The 23,078-nt window shown below is 40.3% G+C and overlaps 1 protein-coding gene across 2 annotated transcripts in view; it reads right to left on the bottom strand.

Annotated features, from left to right (window-relative positions):
* Nucleotides 1-12,897, bottom strand: part of ST8SIA4 (ST8 alpha-N-acetyl-neuraminide alpha-2,8-sialyltransferase 4) — a 58,956-nt gene extending 46,059 nt beyond the window's left edge. The window contains exons 1-3 of one of the 2 annotated variants that reach the window (XM_036403065.2): nucleotides 12,412-12,897; nucleotides 7,859-7,990; nucleotides 7,058-7,225 (exon numbers count right to left, since the gene is read on the bottom strand). In XM_036403065.2, the coding sequence (XP_036258958.1) occupies nucleotides 7,058-7,225; nucleotides 7,859-7,990; nucleotides 12,412-12,524 (413 nt within the window). In that variant the 5' untranslated portion in view covers nucleotides 12,525-12,897. The remainder of the gene's footprint in view (nucleotides 1-7,057; nucleotides 7,226-7,858; nucleotides 7,991-12,411) is intronic. The other variant, XM_036403066.2, reaches the window with a different exon arrangement.
* Nucleotides 12,898-23,078: the final 10,181 nt, after the last annotated feature.

Genomic DNA, 23,078 nt, shown 5'->3' on the forward strand with positions numbered 1-23,078 from the left:
CCACTAGAATCCCAGAAGATCAGCCTTTTCCTTCTAGATTCCCAGAAAAAGACCAGACCCATCTACAACACCACTGTACCTTCAGAGAAAACCTACACCCTTTCTACAGAGTCATTGTTTCAACAGAAATACATCTGTCACTTCGGGAGGACTGCAGCCACCTTTAATCAGACTGCTACCACCACCCTGACCCGCAGGGTCTCAAGCTGTATTCTGACTCAGTCAGTGCTGTTTTGTATTACTGCGTTTTTATTTTTATTTTTCCTAATAAAGAACTGTTATTCCTATTGCTGTATCTTTGCCTAAGAGCTCCTTAATTTCAAAATTATAATAATTCAGAGGGAGGGGGTTTACATTTTGCATTTCAAGAGAAGGTCCTGCCTTCCTTAACAGACACCAGTCTTTTCAAACCAAGACATGAGTGAAGCTTTACAAGCTTGCGTGCATCTGTAAAGCAGGTATGTTTGTGAAGAAAGATCACATCTGAACCAAGTACAACCCTCTTATGGAATAGACAGGGAGTGCTGAGCCAGTCCAGGATGTTTAGTACCTAATAAATCTACTAGAAACCTTTGCTTCTACCAAGATAAGAAGAAAAACAAAAACTTAGTATTTTTCACTGTTGTCAGTAGGTAAGGTGGAATTAAAAAAAAAAAAGGATAAAAAAAATGGGTAAAAAAAAATTTGTTAACTAAAAGAATGTTTTTTACATATTAAGCTTCTAAAGAAAAACTTCCATAGAGCACAACCAATCAGGAAAAGATAACTAGAAATGTTATTCTAGCAGTATTCTAGTAACACTTAGTCACAGCCATAAAGGTGAAACAATCCCCCACAAATTAAAAGAGATGAAAAACAGAAACACCCATACTCACTAGCCAGCTCATGTGTTGCTGCCTCAAGAAAGAAGAGTATGTCTGAATCTTGCAACCAACAACACAAAATACTCACCATGGAACTGATCTTAAAAGCCATAGGAGAAGTGAAACATAATATAAAGGGTTTTTAAGTAATTCCTCTCATTTCCTAAACTTGGCCAAAAAAAAAAAAAAAAAAAAAATCTGGAATGTGTTGGGCTATCTGTTACAGCTGTCATATATGAAGCAAGCAGCCTTCAGAGCAAAGGCAACTTATGCTGAGGCATATGAGGGACTCAGAAAAGCAGGACAAACAATCTTAAAATCCTTAGTTTAGCCTTTGCTAAGGCCAGACAAGGTATTTCTGTAAAAGGAAGATGAAGACTCCAATTTGGCCTTTAAATTGAATGGACTTTAAATCTCCTCGGGTTTGATAGCTTAACTTTGTGGTCGCTCTGCAACAGATAGATCAACTGATAGAAAACAAAAGAGAAAAGGAAAGAAAAAATTGCCCAATCTAGAAGTATTAAAAATTACTGCAATTATTCATCACATAGGAAGAGGGCTACTACAGCTGGAGCTGTAAAAGATAATATGAATCCATCAAAAGCTACAAACATCATCGGCCAAGCTATCAAGAAACTCATTTCACATCAACTTTGATGTGAGAAGGGATAACCACTGATGAGTCACAAAACCTCAAAAAACTTACGTGCAATTCACAGGAACTAGATTTCCAACTACAAAAAGTCACATGATCACCAGAAGATTTGCTTTAGTCCCTGTTATCTAGAAGAAATTTGCCTTAAACTGCCCATGTTAGCAAAAAAATAACAACATTTGTGCATGAACGCAGTATTTTCTGTATTATTTTTAATAGAGGAAGGCAGTGAAGTTACGCAAACAGTGTCAAAAACGTAAAAGCACATTGGCTTCCATTACTATTTGGTTGCTTACATTCAAAACTCATTTATCTATATGCTTATAAAAATCCTCCAAAGACTTTCATGTAGACCTGAATTAGAATCAGATAATCAACCACTCACTTAACACAGCCAAAATTTCCAAAATGTCTACAGAATCTGCTGAGATGGTCAGAAGTGTCTAATCTTAGTATCTTCTCACATATTTAAAAATATTTTCTTATCTGAAGCTGTCATTAGCATATTTAGTTAAATGTGAACACAGTTATTGCAGTACGCAGTAGAATCCTTTATATAAGAGACATGCAATAATGTTAACATTAAAATATTTTTTATTGATTCATCTGACTGTATTCAGGTATCTTCTAATACTGAAAGTAATATGATAAATAATGCAGAGTCCATGCTACTGTTTTAAGTTCCTCTGTGCTACTGACTCACTGATACCATGGCAATAACAGTACTTCCGATTTTCACAAGTAAGCACTAATCCACTTCAAGCTGCATACTAAATTCAAAAGTAAGCTCAACTGCAAGGGAAAAAAGAGCAGTGTTTTTTGCAAACCTTGAAGAAACAGTGTTCTGCAGCCTTAAGCTAAACTGTGTAAACAAACAGTTTCATTTAAGGTGGTTTTCAAGTTTTTTTATGACAAATATAACTGTGTCAGGGTGTGACCTGGGCCATTATGTGGTCAGGTGAGACTGATGTGACTCACCCTTAATTGTAGCCAAGCAGCTGCTTGGAACATGTTTACACGACTCAAAAAACCAGTGTCATAATCTGTGACTGACCTACAGTTTTTCTTTGATAAGCAGAAACAGATCTCCATAATATTTAAGTACCAACAGAAACTCCGGGTTGTCTGATGAGTTCATGCAACAGTAATGTCTCTGAACAGCTTTCCAAATGCTAAGACTATGTCCTGCTCTGGGGCAGCATGATGGCATTTTTCTCATCACATCCTTCTTCTAGTTTCATTTTGTAGTGTGGTCTTTGTACCACAAAACTATTATACAATCTCAAACTGCTCTTCACCTGCCTCAGAACTGTGTGAATAAACAAAAGAAAATAGACCACTAGACGATTGGAATTTTAAGATTACAAAACCATGTATATTTTTAGACATTCTTAAGAAAACTGAAATATGAGTGTCAATGCTTTTTCTGGGGAAAGTCATTTTTGTAGAGGAAGGCAGTGCCATAAATCATTGTGGCTGGACTTGAGTAGACCCCCCTAGCTGTGAGGAGAAGCCTCTAGAGTGCATCCTAAGTGCCCAGGAGGGTTCACCAGCAATCACATTATGGAACAGAGATGGACTTGATCCTCTCTGTGCCTTTATCTACATGTCCCCTAGCCCATGTTTATCTAATATGTTCCTATTAATCCCGTGTGGTGGGGACTTGACAACCTCCCCAAGCACCTCTGTCAGTGCTTCCCTGGCCTTACTGGAAGCATAGTATTCCTTGGATCTTTTCCCCAGAAGCTGAGGCTGCTCTTGTTCCTTATGCCTTGCTTAGGCCTACACCTTATTCTTAGCAATATCCTTCATTTACCTGGGGATAAAAAAACACTCAACATTTTTTAAAAAACTTTTATGCTGTAGATTTCTAATCCCTCCTCTTGATTTCCTGCAGACTGTCTCTGACAGGCCTTCATAAACAACCCCACTTTTCAATCTAGCAAGTCCTAACTCTGCTTTGCACTCCACAGCTGGAAAGCAGAAGGTGGCTCTCAGCCTTTAGAGTCACCAGGGATTGCAACCTAGATAAAACATTATTTTTTTGCCAGCTAAATTATTTTAATTAAAAACAACATGAAAGAACAAACTCTATGGTTACAGAAGGTCACAGCTTGCTCTTGTACATGACTAGAGTTCCAGCTCCTGCTGGTTTCTTGAGGAGGCAGTGGGGACCACAGCTATTTGCACCTGTGCTAGGTTTTACTTTAGTCTGAAAGGGTTTCAAGGAAAGCTCTTCAAGGAAAGCAGTCTTTAGAATCATAGGATAGTTTGTATTGGAAGAGAACTTGAAAGATCATCTAGTTCAACCATTAATTTGGACTTGTTAAAAACATACCTAGCTGCAAATAACCCTGGAAGGGCTTCTAGGAGTTCCCAGCTGATGGAGGCCACACAAACAGAAACACTTTAATACAAGAGAGTGGGCATGCAAAAGGAAGAGGGATTTTAAACATACCATAACTCAACTACTGTTTATCACAGGAAGGTTGTCCATATACCAGCTTTTGAAGAAGATAAGCAAGGTAGAGTAAGATAGATTGGCAAGCAAAAATCTCCTGAGGATTAACATGACTAAACCAGACCAGAGAACCCTGGATTCTATGTCTTTGACACAAAAACAATCAGAAAGAAACAAAGCAAATGGCTTCAGAACACTGCTCCAAAAGCTTCAGAGCAATTGTAATGCTCCATTGCTGATTCTGTATTTACTACTTAGCAATTGTAGTGCTCCTTTGCTGGCTCTGTATTTACTGCTAGCACTTCAGGGACTTGTCACAGCTGTTTCACACTAACTTGTAAGACAAAAATTGATAATAATCTGAACCTTCTGAAGGAGGAAGATGCTTTTTTTTTTTAAGATGCTGCTGACATCTTACAAATTCTCATGCTTTTCTGACAGGAAATAGTCTTTGTTACATTGTTGAGATAAATACATTCCCAATGTAGTTATTTAAAAATTTGCCTTTCTGCAATTCATAACCTTATTTTGCTCCTTTCAGCATTAAATTCCCATATTTATTTAAAAGTAAGTAGAAAAAAGTCACAGACATGAAATTGTAGTTCATTTCACACAGGTCATAGATGTGCTGTCATCAGCCCTGTGTGGAAGGATTTAGCCTGCATTACAAATGAAGTCTCCTTATTTCTATAAGCATAAGGAAAACTTTCACTTTGCTACAGAGAGTAGAAAGGACGTAAGACATAAAAACTTAGCAGATGTTGGACTCCTCTTCATGACTGAAATGACACAGATAGAAAAGGGAGCCAAGAAAGCAGTCTACTTCCCTTTCTTCCCTTTGTCACAGGAATTATCAATTCTTCTTCAAAGAAGTTGCCAGCAATGAGAAGGTAACATCAGTTGCAAAAATCAGTCTCCTACTAAATCAGTCACTGTAAAGGCAGAACATTTCACACAGTCCCAAGTAATTAGTAATACTAATTAGTAATACCCATAATTTTCACCTCAATCACAGAAAGTCTAGCACTTTCCTCTTAAGCCTGCTTAGTACCTCCAAAAGGCTGCTGCCTTCCCAAGAAGGCTGCTACACTCCACAGACTGCCTTTTCTGGCTGTAAAGTTCTAGAGCACCAGAAACCCACTGAAAGCTTTCCATCCTTCCATTGGGTCCTGATAAAGAAGATTTACCACTCATTGACTCCTATCTGAGCCTGACTTTGCCAAGAATTCCTAAGGCCTTTGAGGCTGACAGACACATCACTAACTTGAGCAAAAATAAAATGGTGTGAGATGATGCCCACAAAGTCAAGAAAGCAATAGCAAAGTACAATATTCTAGATGCCAATCAACATGATTTGACACATCACTGACCAGTTGTCCTTGAACAAAGAAAAAAAATACTTTCTACATTTGAAAATTTCTAATGTGGGTGGCAAGCTGAAGTAAGACACAAAAACATCTGTCATTTATGGGTGACTATAAATTTTATGAAATATCATTATGATGCACACTAATGGCTTCACAAATTATTTCTCCACTACTTAGAACTGATAACACTTTATACATTACTCAACAGGCACTAGCTTGTTTTTTATTTATCTCTTACTGTTACTTCCTATGATCACACCACAAGACCACCAACTACTCTTGACGTTAACAGCTGCAATTATAGACAATGAATCACCTTCATAGTCTACACAGTGCATGCAACATATTATGGAGAGCTAAGCAGTTAGTTAAACCACAAGAATACTGTACGACTTCGCTAGGCACTTTTAAAGTTAGTCCTGATAGGTCTGTAAGTGTAAAACTACAGCTAAAATGCTTCTTACTGTAACATGGAAGAAAGGTGCATAGCAAACCACCTGAAAAAGTGAGAGAATGTACATAATTTAGTCAACATCAGACTGAAATACATCATAAGGGTTTGCATGCAGCTTCCTTAGTGAAAAGCATGCCTGATATCCCTCCCTCACCACTGAGAACCATAACTGAATGTGCTATGCATGTCAGCAAAGAGGATTGCTGGGAAGATTATGCCTGGTGGCTCCTTTCATTGAGTTCATGTCAACTTTTGACCCTAAGTTACATTAATCTAAAACAATTTTCTGGTTCACACCTACCTACTCTGTCTGCCCCAGAGTTCATTAAGGTAGCCATTTCCTCTCAAAACAAGACTGGCAATATGGACTTCTAAATAATCTCAGCTTTATGCCCTCTATAGTACAATCTTACAATGGAAGAATTACAGTGGAACCTCTACTTCTAGTACTTAAGCCAGCGTACAAGATACACTGTTTTCTTCACTATACTAATGAGACAAAAAAGACCCCCTTCCCTGCACGGTATTTTAAAACACCCACATATAAAAGTGGTTCTTAAGTACACAATAGTGATTTATTAAGTAAGAGAGATTACTCCCTCTGGAAAAAATAGAGAAAAAGGAGAGAAAAAAAATAGAGAAAAAAATAAAGAAAAAATTAGAGATTTTAATTTGATTAAAGAGATTTTGATTTGATTAAGAAAAAATGAGATTTTGAATCTCATTAATCTAGTATATTGAAATTATTACACATGAAATGATACACATGTATTAACAGGATGAAAACATAGTAAAGCATGCTCTACTGTTTTACTTCATTGTCAGAATAACATATTTTGCATTTGGAACAGGTGGAAAATTGGCAAAACCCAAGCTTTATAGCCACTCAATCATTTCCAAATCAGCTTACTTGACAAGTAGAAAAAACTGGTTTTTCCAAACTTTTGGACCCATAACTTATGATACATACATTTCTGAGCTACCTTTATCTTCTGCATGCTTTAAAATTAGGGACATAAAATAGCAGTCATTAAAAAAAATCCCTAAATTTCTCATTCAGAGAAGCCACGCTTTTATACATGAAAACAATGCCTGATTTAGGGGTTTGTAAACTGTCCTTTCATTTTAAAAAAAATTAAAAGTGGAAAAGGAAATCACATAGAAACTACATTTTAATTGGAACACATTACTATTCAAAATCTTAATATTCAGAAATCAGGTCTAATTTACTATGTGATTGTTGTTAAAAATAGTTACTTTCCCTCATTTTTCATAGCATGTGACAGTCCTAGATCTCCACACTGCCAATCCATGCTCCATGTGCTTCTCTCATGGGCCATCTTCCTCATGAAGATGGGGAAGATACGACACGACACACTCAGAGGCATCTTGCTACTCTCTGTGGCCCCAAGGTGCAGAGATCCACTGTAAAGACACATCAGAACTATCACACAGTTCAACTCTGCTACTGGGTTGCCCCCTCAGCATAAGCCAAAGGCTCTTTTTGGCCTCATATCAAGAAAGGAAACGGCTTAAGACACAGCTATTGTCAGTGTCTGACCCTGTGATGTGCACCAGCCACAGCCACCAGTGGACTCACAACACTTGATGGCCCAGCTACTGACTCCTGCACCCCAGCTGTTTGCCTAAGCTCCCTCTGTAGTCACAGGAGAAAAACTGGTATGCTTAAGATACTTTCACCTGTTCTATATCAAACCTTTAGAAAATCATGTCCTAAAAACACCAGTTTCTCACCACTGACTGTGGAAGAGTTCTAGACAACCAGCTTAAATATGGACATAAATAATAGAGATTGATTGCACAGGTCTTACAGTCACAGGCAGATGAAAACATTTTATTAATTCCTATGAAGGATGACTTTACTTTGAAGCCTAATGTCATTTAACACTGAAACCTAAATAGATACAGTTTAAAAACATCCACCTGCAAATGTAAATCAAATTACTGTTTTATAGACCAAAGGAATCATAAAGAAACATGAATTAAAATAATCATAGTCAAGGTGAAACGAATTGCTTTTTTATTCAAGAAACTCACCTTATTTCCATTACCAAAGAAGAATTGATTTTCCAACCTTCTGCAGCATGTTGGAAAATTGAGGAGCCACCCTTTTGAATTATCTTATCGGAGCTATTGATCATTGATCTACTCAAACTCAGTACACCATCTCTGCAATGCAATATAGAAAGCACATAATTACATAAAGATAACACCAGTTTAAGTAATTTACATCCCAAGCATCAGCAATATATCCTTTTATTCACAAAAAAATAAGCAACTATCTCTTAGCTTTCTAAAGAAAATAAACTGTAACAGAAAAAAATCTGACACAGGTATCTGTAATAGTTGAATATGCAAATTAGGAGCTTAAATTTGTTTATATTTGTAATGAATAGTCATAACAAGAACTACAATAAACTCCAAATTGTGAATCTGGACAAAACTTCATTATGATTGTGAGGCAGATTCTGCACTTCTAGGTTCCAAATTTCTAGTACTAAACTAAGAATCAAGTGTTACATTTCAAGCCTTTGCCTAGCTCATAATCTGCAATACTGGTTTAACAGATATTTTTGGCCTCCTGCTTAATAACGCTAAAGATTTTTAAGTATGGAATTCTGGAGCTTAATGATATACAAAATACAAAATTTCCCTAACACTTCATGAAACTTTTGCTTGCACACATCCAAAACATTCCAATTGTCTTATCCTGTCCATCAGTCATACGATTGTAACTTTTTGGCAAGGTAACCTTAAAAGAAATAAATACAGTAAGCTTTGGGTGATGACCACTCAACACCTGGTGAGCTAGCATAAGCTGCAGTGATATTAGCCAACAAGATAATATAAATGAGACAAAGAAGTCAAATACTACAAGCATAACTTAAGGTGTTACGACTAAAACTCATTTTTATCTCCACATCTTTCCATTATCATCCATAGTGTATCATCCATAGTCTTTTAGATACCAGAGCAATGTTCAGTTGAGTTTAAACATGGCCGTTCATCACAAATGTATCAAAGTTGTTGGAGGTAAAAGTCCACCACAAAAAAATGTCTTGTAACTCAGGTGTGCACAGGACAATAATATACAGAAATCTGTTTGTCTGTTAAATAAGCATGCTCTGAAATACTGCCAATAACAATAACTTGGAAACAGAATATCTGACCCAGGCCCTTCAAGGAACAAAATGGTAAAGATGTGAGACTGAAAGCTTTCCAGAATTGCTGACTTTTGTTTTTCTGTGGCTGTAAGCTTTGATAACAATGGTTTTGGAGCCCTTAGTAAGAAACAGCAACAGTACTGGCTGTATATAAAGCAATAATACTTAGTAAAATATACAACAGACTAAACACAAGCAATAGAAAATTAATTAAGGACAATAGGACATTAATTAAGCTAAATTAACAAAACTGGTAATATGCAGTAATTTCTAAAATGTGCTGTCATTGCAAAAGCCCCTATAACTAACAAACCATTACCATACTCTTCACCAAAACCATCCTGCATTACTTGCAGCTCCCTTTCTCCCTCACCCTCATGCCAACACCCTGCAGCCCAGACATCACACTGGTGCAGAGGTAAGGCTGCCATCTACCAAAACCTACAACTTTAGGTTCATGACCTGTATGCAAATTACCCAAATCCTGCTAACTTGAATGCATGGGAAGATGCTGCAGAAGTCCCTAAATCCAATAGCCAGAATCCAACTAATACCTTTTGCAATATTAAAATTTTTTATTCTCTAAAACTTTTCCAAAATCATTGTAATAATATTAATTACATATATATTCCTGCATATATTTTCTACATGCATTGAGTGCATGCATCTAAAGGAAAATGACCAAATTACATCCAGGTAAAGCTCTCAGTCTAAGGATATTTCAGAGACGTCTCTAGTTTACTCTAGATTAAATATTATTTATACACACTTGAACAGTGAAACAAGTGACAAAACTTAGTAACAAAATGCACTGCTAACACTTATACCATAGCACTCAATACGTGGCTGATTTCCATAGTCACAATTTACAACTGCAGTGAATTACACAGATTGTACCTTGAAAAAATGTTAGATTATGTTCTTATGAAAGAAGATCCTAAGCACTTTGTTAAAGTTATTACTATGAATACGATTCTGCTCATTTAGATGCTCCTCTCCCCTCTATTACATTAATTTTCACTTAAAGCAATATTAAATAAACTAATACATAAAAATCAAAACTTTCTCCAGGTAATTCTTCATTGTGTAAATAAATGGAAGAAATGTGGATTATTTTGTATCTTCTAGAATCATTGCAAATCCTCTCTAATATAACTGAAAAAACTGCCATACTGTGGCAGCAACTTACAACTGATAGTGTCAGCCTTCACTTTGGATTACCTTGCCTTGGTGATCAATCAGACCTATATAACAAGACTCTCTTCTTGTGAAGATAGTTCATCCAATAAAGTAACTGACTTCAAGTGTATTCCATTTTAGTAGAAGATGACACTGTCTAAGCAACGCTACTCTGCCCATAGCATGCATGTTTCATTACTTACTTAACCTTTAAAGGGATATTACTGTCTATTTGAAGTAGGGTGCACTTCACAGTAACTGTCCTAGCACACTTCTCTATGAAAGTGCACAGCTGGTTTAGAGGTTCTCATGTAATTTGGAATTGTATATAGCCAGTCCATTTTGAGTTGTCTGGTGCCACTAATAAGCATAAAATGGGCCACCTCGTACATCCATAACTTCTGAAAGTAAAATAACCCATGGAAAACTGACTTCGTTTGCCCACATGACCCGTCAAAAATAACCCAACATCCCAAACCCCTAATTCAGGAGAAAGGAAAGTGTAACATCAATAGAGGCAGCAGTGATGAGCAATACATTTTTAGGCTATTTATTTTGCTTCATACGGTAATGAATGGGATGACAGGCTGTGAAGAGAAAAAACATTTCCATAGTGAAAGTGAGTAGTACCATACAGCACAAGAAGTCTCCCTGATAAAGAAATAGAGATATCACAATGACTAGTCAGTAGTATACTATAGCTGTATTTTAAAAGGTTTGTTAGGAACATGTGTATTTATAACTAAACACACTTGTTTTCTTCCATTTAATATTAAAACAACAGTTCATTTTAGTAAGGTTTTAAGTTGTGTCAAACAATGTGCAATGAGTGGAAGGCAGTTTTTTCATTTTGAACTTATATGAAGTGATTTCTGAACAATTTCATCAGTTCCTTCTAGTCTGAGAGGAAGGAGCACATACTAAGAAACATGGGTATCAATGACAATTCTACCTCACACGTTCATTTTCACATCTGTTTTCACATAGCTGTAACCCCAAATTTTAAACTTCTGTATATCTCCTAAGAATAAAGATAGGTTTGTGGTAGAAACCGGGTTACACCCAGGCTGAACAAGAGGAAGAGATACCAGAAAGCTGTAAAAATCTTGAATAAAAAAGGAAGTAAATATTGCACACACAGGTGAGGACAGCCCCTGCCCTCAGCATGTGCCAGGGCGACAGCTGCCCAGCCGTGCTCAGCTGCCTGTGTCCCCCTCCCTCACCAGACTGCCTGAGAAAGAGGGATGTGCTTTGTCTTTAACTCCCGGGGCCAAGTAGGCTCTAATTGCCTCAGCTTCCTCCAGGCCCGTACGGGTACTTACAACCCCGTTATGCCTCCTCCTTAAATTACGGCAAGGGCTTACACAAGAGGACAAAAATCTGCTGTGAAAGAATTCTACCCACAGTCAACATGCACAAACAAATAGAAAGTGTGAGTTCCTACTTAGCTTTTATCGATTACATTGAACGACCAATAAATTTATGCATTGCTCCAGAGAAACCAAAATCTTATACATCTCGATGGAAAAACCAGCTTGGCTGAAAACCCAGCATCTCCAGGGAACAGCTGCAAGATGGGAGAAAAATGAGGAATGCAGGATGAATTCACATACATAAAGAGAAAGCTGAGGTGCAAAGATAAAAATGCCCTTCGTTTTGAGTCAACCACAGGCAGCAAACGGAAAGAGTATGTAACAAATGATCTCAGCGAGGGACCAGACTTTCCAGTGGAGGAAGCTCGAGAGCTAAGAGACCTACACTTTTCTCAGAGCAAGAATCCTTACGAAAAAGCCAAGTTAAGCACAGCTTCCAGGCAAACATCAAAGACGGAAGCAGACGTTCACCCGCATCCCACCACGCCTGACTGCTAAAGGCAAGAAACCGAGGCACAACGAGCTCCAGCGACCTCGGGCCGTCCCGGTCTCCAGGGCAGCCGCGGACAGGTGAAACTCCCCAGGAGCGCCCCGTTACGGCGGCTGAGAGGCAACTTCCGAAGCAGGGCAGCTCCTGTCCTTTCCCGTGCACTCGCACCCATCCTCGGCCGCCGAGCCCCGGCAGCAAGCCCCACTCGCCACTCGTCCCGTAGCAGCATCCGGGCCCTCGGGCAGCGCCCGTCAGCGAGAGCGCCGAGCTGCGCCGGTATCGCAGGCTGCGGGTCACAGCCCGAGTAGCGCCGGAGCACCTGACAACCCATAGGGCCCAGCCGCCCTCTCGGATCGCCCTCCCGTCACGGCACCCCGCAGTTACCCGGCGAGAGCTGCCTCCTGCCGCTTCTCGGTCCGTGTTATTTCCTTCGTCTTATAGAAGATGAGGAGGAGACTTATGGTGCACACAGTCCACCTCTTCCTGACGGAACGCATGTCTTCTGCGAAACGTGGCCCCCTCCCCCTTTTCCTTTGTTTATCGGGGGTGTGCTGGAAACAGCTGCACACGCGGCACGAATTGTTAAAAACACGGCGATGTATTTTTTGGTTATTTTTTTCCGAAATAATTACAGGAGATAAAATAAAACCAGGCAGAAGCAGAGGCTGGAGGTTCTTTGGCGTTTAGTTTGTCTCTCTTTTGCCCTGCAAGGCAGCTGGGCTTGCAAGCTCGCCTCGGCCGGGGAGACGAGTCCGCGGCGTCGCTGGGCGTTAGATGAGTAGGGCCGAGCCGAGGACCGCTCCGCGGGTCCCCCTCCCCATCCAGATCCGCTGCGGCGCCCCTCGGCCGAAGGTGCGGCCAGTGCCGCCCTCGCCGGGGCGGGGGTGGGGGCGGGCGAAGCGTGGCCAATGCGGACAGAGCGGATGGGGCCTTGGCGCGGGGAGGAGGGCGGAGGACGCGGGCGGCGCCGTCGGGGCGAGAGGAGGTGGGAGAGCTCCGCGGGCGGCTCCCCCGGGTTTGAGGAAGGCTTGCCCTTTTTGCCTGGGTCATGTCCGTTGTGTCCGTGTTGCCAGCTGGGCATCTGAAAGTGAGAGCGAAGGACTGCCAGTTACTGTGCCGCAGAAAAGGAACACACTTCAGTGAAGGATGAGGGATTTTGGTCATTGGTTATTTTTTTTCCCCCTCGTTCCCGGTATGGTTGATTGTGGCTCGAACAAGGCACTGGGGGTTTTTCCCGGTCTTGCTGTCCCAAAGCCGCAGGAGAAGGCGGGAATGCAGACGGGAAGCGACGTGGCTCCCGCACAGACCCGCCTGGAGTCCGGCCAAATCCACCGCCCATGCCGCGCTCTCCAGGGTCTTGTTTCATCCACACCGCCTCAACACGGCCGTTATTTTCCTAATTTCTGCTGTGACAGTTTCTCTGAAATGCAGGGAAAAAAAAAAAAAAAAAAAAAAAAGACACCCACGAAACCCGTAAACGAAACAAAAAACCCCAAACCTTTGAGATGGATAATGCCACATGAAGATTAAATTATTGGCTAAATCCGCTTTTCTCAGTACTGTTTTGCCTTTTTCAAAGTGAGTGAACTGGAACTATGCTGATTCTGTGTGACAGGGATCCGCCCACAGCCCTTAAATTTGCTCTTACAGAACAAGTAAGACCAGTATGACACACCTCCCACAGGGATCTAGGAAGGTTTTGATGGTAAATTTAGTGTGACTTCTCTTTCCTAGCTTAAATTACAAGCAAGAGCTCATGGGATGACAGAACCTTCCCTGGGTCTATTTGGTCTGCTATCTTGTGTCCAGAACATGTGATCCATGACATTTCACGGATGCAAAGAAATTTGGAAGTACGCATCCTTCCTTTCTAGGAGAGTACTCCCTCACAGGCATGAGGAGTGAGGAAATGTTAGAGTAGTTGTTGAAAATCTTAAGGCTACTAATAGTAGCCTTTCAATTTCAATCAATTACCAACTGATTTTTACGTTGGAAAAATCAGTTGAGTGTAGTAAAAAAGTTTTAATTCAGTCTCAGTGGAATGGAATAGAAATTTCAGTTTCCTTCCACACAAGCTGCATTTTCTTCTGCTCTTCTCTGCTGTGGCTCTAATAACAGTCTCAGAAAGTGATCTCTTTAAGGCATCAGCAGCAAAGGGAGAAAAACCCATTCTATCTGTGAGAATGAATTTCAAATTTCCCATTGTATAATACCTGACATTCTTAAAAAAAAAAAAAAGTTGATTCAATGCAAAACTCTACTTAATACCTTTGTAAAAACTACATGATATGTTTAGCCTAAAAGTAAGGATGTCAATTCTGTTGAATGTCTGTGATATTTTTATACCTTATATAATTTTTGTATATTAGATTATTTTTGTATTTAGATGGACTAATTGAAAATAGGCATTGAAAATGTACATAGAGGATCCCGAATTCAGCCATGTTCAGAGGTAATTTTACTTGATTACATCCTCAACTGCCAAAGGCAGCTTATGATACAGTTAGCCACAGCAGCTCTTTGGTTTCATGCCAGACCACATGTAGGTTCAAAAGAAAACAGTGTTGCCTCCATCATCTTCTTCTCCTCTACCTACTGCTGCACTTCTTCCTCCCTGAAGGTTAAAACCCAGCTCCCTTGCTGCTTCATGAGAACTAATTCTCACTCAACACAAGAAATCCCTGCCTGCGTCTAAGACAGTTGAGAATTGACAGTAATGTTCCTGCCGTGCCCAGCAGTGTACTTTTCTTTCCCTGCCTGGCCTGGTTGCAACCAGTCTGACTGAAATTGACGAAAAATTGTTCAAGCTCCTAACCATCAAGACTCAAAAGGATTTTTCCAGTTACTACAGTGAAAAACTGTCAGTCCATACTTGGGTAAAACACGGAGAAAACCACTTCTCAACAAAAGCACAATGCACATAACAACCTGTGGCATTTTCCTGAAAATTTCAGCTGTTCCCATGCCTGTCATTCTACTAACATGAAAACATACTTCTGGGTCAGAAAAGGACTGTGGCATCCTCAGACGTAAACCAGCTCATCCCCTAGAGTGATTCACTGTCTTCACCTCCTGTCCATGCCATTCAAAGCTCTGATGTTATCTATGTAACAGGGACCCAGAGTCTCAGAAGCTCCTTAGAAGTGGATCCAGAGCAAGTTCCCAATTTGTTCATTCCTCTTCCAAATCACTCCTGAGCTTTCATTCAGAAATAGACTTACAGCTCTGACTACAATGAGGAGGATCCTCTCAGCTGTTCTGCCCTTCCTTGGGTTTCCCTCCTGGTATAGTTTTATTCTCTACTGAATTCTCTACTTAAAACTACTATAGTTTTATTCTCAAGTAACAGGCAGACACAAATAATACATATATGTATAGCATATATGTAATATAATTCAGCCAGATGTTACATTTAATTTACAATGATAGAATTAATATTTTACAGAAAATGAGTTTACTGTGCAGAGTTTAAATATTCATATTTAGTATTTCACCAATTCCTTTATCTTTGTGCCACTACAGTAGTTCATACTTCTAAAAAGCTATCTAAATTATGCCTTGCAATTATTTCCCCTTTCTCATACATCCTAATGATATTTAAATCACTAATTAATTTAAATATTTGAATAGCATTTATATCAAATAGTATGATTTATTTTACATTAATTAGAGGCATGGTGTAGCTCTGTGAACAAGAAACATGTTCAGTAAATCCTATTTTGTGGCATCTGGTGATAATAGTAGCATTTCTTTCACGAAGACTACTGGAGGAGCAAAAATGTGAATAAAATACAAATAATCTTGCATTTAAGCATTTCAAATTTCAGAGTGCTAATTAGTTTCTATGGCAAAGAGTTCTTGAAGAACTGCATTTCATGCTGAAGATGGTGCCTAGAAAGATGAAAAAATTATGTTTGTTAATGCATATTATCATATAAAGTCCCTTTTTCATTAAGAGTATTTCATGTTTATGTGGGTGGCCAGAAATCTCTTCTGAATTTGTTCAGGCTGTTTTATCATTGAGGATAAAGAAACACTAGAAGAGGTTTCCTGGGGAAGCTGTAGCTTTTCAATCCCTAGTTGTCTTTAGGACCAAGTTACACAAATCTGGGTTTTTAACTCAAAGTGGAAGGATGAATGAGGTAAGTTTGTCAGGTACCCTTAAACTATTTTTTTTACCCTGTAATTTTAATGTCAATCTATCAAATTACAGTGAATACAGATTTCTGATTCCTACATAGTAACTTTCAACAAAATACGCATTATGTAAAGGTCATGTGTACATGCTTTTATTTCAGGAGCAGGCAAGACTGTGCGGCATTCTTGCATTTGCTTAACAACATTGACTCTGATTTAATCCTATAGAATGTATTTAATAGTATTAACAATTCAAAAAAATTTTTGTAAAAAACCCAGCTAAAACAATGAATGGTGCTTTGTGAATTTATAAGTACTACTGCTACTTTAATCTTTTGTCGTTGCTGACTTCAATATCCTTCAATATTGATGGTTCAAGCAAAGGCACCAGAAATCCCACTAGTTGCTTATGACTAATGTGCACAGAACACTTAAAACTTACAGAATTGCTCATACAGCCTAAATTTGAATATTTTCTATGCTTCTGATTATCATCATCTATCACACTTTCATCAAAATGTACACCTCTTGAAATATTATCTCTTCCTCTTGTAGCAGAAATCCAGTATTACATTTTTGGCATTACTGGCATTACAAATAGCATCACATAAAATACTTCATAATTATATGCAACAGCTTTCCATAGGCAGCAGAATAAAAGATAATACACTAAGCTGCATTTTTTTGCATAGTTATTCTACCATATAGGACTCATGGTTTGGGTTGGTGGATGTTAAATTTCTCATGATGTTCAGAGGCACAAAAGCCAGGTCAGAATCCATATTCCCATTCACTTTCCTGTCGGATCAGTGGAAGAAATGCAGCACACAATATGCGTGATCAGCAAGTCTCAAACTTTATTGATAGTTCACACATATTTATATTGGTGGAAGCTTATACATATTGCAAAGCTGAGCTCATTATTGGTTAATTGCTAATCGGTCAACCACACCTACTTCTATACTCTTATGGTTATTTTGTTACTACTTCTACATTCTTGTGGTTATTCTGCTGAAACTATCCTCATATTTCTGGCAAAAGATCCTCTCCTCTATCCAGTTGTTGCAGCAAGGACACAATGCCCAGTGATTGGACACTGACTGCTAAATCCTAAACTTGTCTCCTTCTAACTTAGCCAACGGTATTATGTCGACGTGACCTTTCTCAGCTAGCCAACTGTCCACAAAGCTCTCCACATTTCCCCCGTTTTTCTGTTGAACAAGCATGGTCTGATTGAATGCTGCAGATATCATCTTTTGCACCATGTTCTGTAGGCATATGCAAAAGCACGGCAAAATTAATACTAGTAACAAAGCTATAATGCCCACTATAATGCCAACCTTAACAATAGAGCGTAACCACGATCCCAGGCCTAATGATTTGAGCCATCCATCAATACCAAGGCCCGATTCTATCTGTAGGTTTCCAGTTAACCTCCGCAACTCAGAGAGTTGGGAGTGAACAGACTGTGAATGATCAGAAAGATTCATGCAACACATGCCCTCAAATTCTTCACAACCATGGCCTTGTGCAAGTAAAAGAAAATCTATTGCAGTTCTATTTTTGAAGTGTCACATGGTGAATAGAATCAACATCAAGCAAAAGGCTAGAAAGTGCCAAAGAGGTTGCATTGGTTTGCTTAGCCAGCCAACATCCCAACTTGTTTAAAATAGCATGAGCACCTGCTGCTGATACCCCTGGAGCCAAGAAAGATGCTGCAACTATGGCCTCTGGGGATCAGAATTTTACATCGTCCCTGCAATCTGCAGCAAATGCATGAGCCATTCATTTATTTCGACGATAGTGGCGGCTCATGTTTAGTATCATGGACATGTTGGGTGTAAGTAGAGACAACCGTCCAATTGTACACGGTCCCCCGTGCAGCATTGATGGGATACCAGGCCAAGCACAGTCCCCACATATCAGGAAGTATCCTGCTGGCAATTGAATAGGGTCATTTGATGAGATTGACACTTTCTTTGTGGTATAATTGCACCAGGCTGTTGCATTACGGTAGACAGCTATGCTGGAAGTTACAATATTGGAATGGTTCTTGGCTGGCAGCTGGCTTCTATGGTTGAAATTAAGACATGCATCTGCCATCACTGAACCTAACAGCTCCAATTCTTGGGGTTCCTGTGGTGCTATAGGAAAATAAGAAACCCATTGATCCCAATTATCCACACTTGCCCTAGCATTGTTGACTCTACAGGTGGGTACATGTGAGGGGCATGGCCAGGGATCTGCTGGTAACCCAACCAAACAGGTTGTAAATGGATTGCCAGGAGAAGATAATGACAGGCAAATAGCCTCCTGTTTAGTTAAGTTTGCCAGGGTGACCCATATGTTAGTCTTGGGCTGAAGTGGGACCCATGCTTGATGGTCTGCACTATCCACAAAAAGAGCAAAGATTAATAAAGTAATAGCATAAGGTTTCCACGTCACCTTGATCTTTCCAGGCACTACTTTGAACCACCCAGACATTTTGGAAACAAACATGTCTGTCACAAACCTTTAAGAATATCTCTTTTTTCCTCTTCTCTCCTTTCCCTTTGACCTGCTGAGATTTAACCTCTTTAGGTCTCCCAAACAATCATCCCACACTCAGTTGGGATCCTGACCTCCTGAAATAGGACCTATCACACTTGACTGTGACAGGGGAATACCCTTACCACACTTCGACTGTAAAATACATGACTGAGATTGCCCTAAAGCACGTTTGACTAAGTGCTGGGTCTCCCACCTAAACCATGCAAGGATTTTCTGTTCTGGGGATTCATACAACTGTAACCCTTGGTGGCCAGGTAGCCCTGTAAATGCTTCAAGTTCTCTCTGCCAGGAGTTTGACTGCCAATAGAAATCACAGCTCCTACACCACAATTCAGATAATTGGGATTGATGCACCCACTTAGTTTCCAGAGAACCCCCGCAAAAAAAAAGCAGTATCCATGCAGCACAATGTCTATTTTGACACTTAATACAAGCTAAAATTCTAGGCCCTCTAGATTCAAATGTAGAAAGCGCCGAAAGCAAGCTTAATCTATTATCAACAGATTTGCACCGATCAACCGCTTGGTCGATGGCAAAATCACACTGTCCTTTCAGTTTAAGAAGTATTGATTGAAGGATGATCAACAGCCTCGTCTCCACTCGCTGACGATCCTCTTTGCTCAGTTGATTGAGGTGTTCCATCAAACACAGCTGCTCGGGTCCCTTTAGCAGGTGTCCACAAAGATCCTGTAGGGGTAGAAACACAAAGATATCCGCGGCCCCAATATAACACCTTAGCAGGACCTTGCCATTGTCCTGTTTTGGGATTCCTGTATCTTACCCATACATCTTGTTTCACACCATCTTTTTCCTGTACATAGTGACAAATTACAGCAGGAACTTTACTTTCCCCAAAAACACACAAGTGATTCAAAACAAATAAACACTTTAACAATCTTTCTTGTGGCTCTCTGATATCTGTGTATTTACTCAGATATCTTTTCAAGGTACCATTTGCTCTCTCTATAATCGCTTGCCCTGTAGGAGAATTAGGGATGCCTGTAACGTGTTCTATCCCCCACATTTGCATGAATTGCTTTATTCTTTTGCTACAGTAAGCAGGCCCGTTATCTGTCTTGATGCGCTGTGGCACTCCCATTACTGCAAAACAACTACTGAGATGCCTCTCCACCTGCCCTGCTTTCTCACCAGTTTGTGCTGTGGCCCATATAAAATGACTATAAGTATCTATGGTAACATGCACGTACTTCATCCTTCCAAACTCAGCAACATGTGTGACATCCATTTGTCAGGTCTCATTTGTGTTCAGCCCTCTTGGGTTAACTCCCAGACCTAACCCGCAGCCCCCATTATGATGACTACATATGGGACAGGCTTTGACTATTGCCCGTGCCTCCTCCATAGATATCTGAAATTCTCTATGGAGGCCTTTTGCATTTTGGTGGAACATGGAATGTGCCTCTCTGGCTAAAGTCTGCCTGGGAATTGGAGTTGCTTGTGTGATTGAGACTAGCTTATCTGCTCGCGCATTACCTTCTCCTAGACCAATATCTCACTTGTGACTTCTGATATGGATAACAGAAAAGACTGCTTCCTCAGCTTAATTGCCCTCTGCAACTGTATAAACAGCTCATGCAACCTCCTATTTTGAACCTCTTTTATAGAAGCATCTTCTATTCGTTCACACACTCCTGCAACATACAAAGAATCTGTCACTATGTTGAGAGGCCCAGAGAAATGCATCATGGCCCATACAACAGCCAATAGCTCCATTGTTTGTAAGGTATCCAGCTCGGAAGCCTGGAGTATTTGATGGTGCCATTGTCCCTCTTCCTGCCAGGTCACTGCAACAGTTTTGGATTTTCTTCCTGCATCCGTATAAACTGCTATAGCATCCAATAAGGGCTTTTGTGTTCTTTTTGGGCATTGAATCCAACCCCACTGCCCTATCCAATTTAACGGTATATTGGGAATATCATCAGTGGCAATCACACTACTGGCTCCCAACAGAGCCTCTTGTAATTCCATACTGTTTGTCAGGTACCAGGTCAATGAAACCTTCTTCATTGGTATCCGGATCTGATCAGGTTCCTTTCCCATAATCTGTAACGCCTGTTCACAACCCTTTTTGAGCAAATCAGCCAAAATTTCAAATTTTTGAAGAAGGGATTTATGCTGTTGAAGTGGAGGAGATATCCATTCCAAGGCCCACACCTCCCCCATTTTTCTGTCTTGCTGAGTAAGTGCACCCAGTAAAAATTTAGTTCCACACCAAACTGGCAGCTGTATGGGGAGGTTAAGATCACGTCTCCGAACACTGCCTTGCATCACACAGTCCAGTATCTGTTGCAGTGTCTTAACCTGCCCAGAGGTTACATGAACAGGCTGTGCCGGATCAGTTCCCTTCAGTAAAGGTCAAAGTTCATCTAATAGTTCATTAGGGATGCCTACAATAGGGCGCAGCCATTGCAGATCACCAAGTAACTTTTAAGCATCATGCAATGTATGTATTTTAATATTTAATTGCAATTTCTGGGGGGTAACAATTTGATCAGTAAGTATCCACCTTAGATATTTCCAAGGCGCAGATAATTGAATTTTTTCAGGAGCTACAGCCAATCCATGTAGCTTCAAGGCATCATGTATCTTTTGAATTTGTTGACCTGTAAAAGGTTGTGGCTGTGCAAATAAAATATCATCCATATAATGACAAATGATTGTTTCAGGCCAGGCTTGCTGCAAAGGTTGTAAAGCATTGTCAACATACAGTTGATACGAGGTGGCGCTGTTGCGCATGCCCCAGGGAAGAGAAACCCATTCAAATCTCTTGTCTGGCTCTTCCCTGTTTAAAGCCAGCACAGTAAAGGCAAACCTCTGAGTGTCTCGAGGATGAAGAGCAATAGTAAAAAAGCAGTCCTTAAGATCAATAATCAAAAGTGGCCAGTCTCTTGGCAACATAGCCAGATTAGGTAATCCTGGTTGTAAGGCTCCCATAGGCTCCATTTGTTCATTTACAGCCCGCAAATCATGTATTAAGTGATACTTCCCTGACTTCTTTTTAATAACAAAGATAGGGGTATTCCATGGACTTGTTGACAATTGTAAAAGACCTTGTGTATATTGTTCATGTACTAGTATATGAACTTGTTCCAGACTTTCCCTTTTTAACGGCCACTGCTTAACCCACAGTGGAATATCCGTGGTCCAGGTTAATGGGATTGGGAAAGTCCACGCAATGGCCATTAGCCTAAAGGGTGCTCGTTTGTCAGTGCTACTCCCATTTGAGCCATAAGGCACTGCACAGTAGGGGGCAAAGGTACAATTGAGAAAACACTCCACAAAGTTTTTCCATCAATAGTTACAGATAACATGGGTGATTTTCTTACAAGTGTTAGGCCTCCAACCCCGGTAACTGTCACTGTGGTTGGCTGTAATGGCCAGTTGTGGGGCCAAAAATCTGGACTAACAATGCTGGAGTCCACGCCAGTATCCAATAATCCTTCCAAGGTTTGCTTCTCACCCCAATAATCCATTATTACAATGCGCTTTGGTCAATCATTCAGGTTCATTGTTAATAAAGTAAGTTCTCCAGTAGAACCAAATCCTCGCTCCCCTCTCGACTGTGTTTGATGAGGGGGTAAAGTTTTAGCCATTTGTTCCAAAGGAATCAATTGAGCTATCCTTTGTTCTTTCTTGATTTGTATAGGTGGAAAAAGAGTATGCACCATAACATAAATTTTCCCCATATAATCAGCGTCTATTACCCCAGGTAAAACAAATAATCCCATCATGGTAGCCAAGGAACCACCCAGAAGTAAAGCTCCTATAGGTAATCCATCAATGATGATTGGTCCCTTTATTCCAGTCGGAACCTTTTCCGGTGGGTGGTCATCAAGGTTACTGCTGCTGAGGCTGCCACGTCCAATCTGAGGCTCCCGGCGGTGGCTGGTTGAAGGGAAGTTGAGCTGAGGTGTTGACAGCAGCTACTTGTGTCTGGGCGCGGCTGCTGGTGGACGCGCTGGCTTTCCTGTTTCCCGAGCGGCGTCGGCAAGCTCCGGTATTGTGAGTATCCGAGCGACAATTTTTGCACCAGACGCTGGCTGCTGGACAAGCCTGTCGCGTGTGTCCTATACCTCCACACCGGTAACATTTGAATCGGCCAGTAGATGGAGCCCGTGGAGTAATTGTTGCCGCTGCTTGTAGGGGGGCAAGAGCAGCTAACACCTGACTCTGTGAGGCTTCTGCCTGTTTTTGTGAAGCTTCTGCCTGTTTTTGTAATCCTGCTCCTAACTCCTTAATAGCATCTACTAAAATTGCTTGAGTCCCTAAGGGGACATTTGCCAATCGTTCTAAAGCTTCTTCTATAGACCAATTAGCTCCTAGGGTATTCAATATGTTCTTTG

This window comes from Molothrus ater (assembly GCF_012460135.2).
Source record: "Molothrus ater isolate BHLD 08-10-18 breed brown headed cowbird chromosome Z unlocalized genomic scaffold, BPBGC_Mater_1.1 matZ_random_MA35, whole genome shotgun sequence".
NCBI classification, from domain to species: Eukaryota; Metazoa; Chordata; class Aves; order Passeriformes; family Icteridae; genus Molothrus; species Molothrus ater.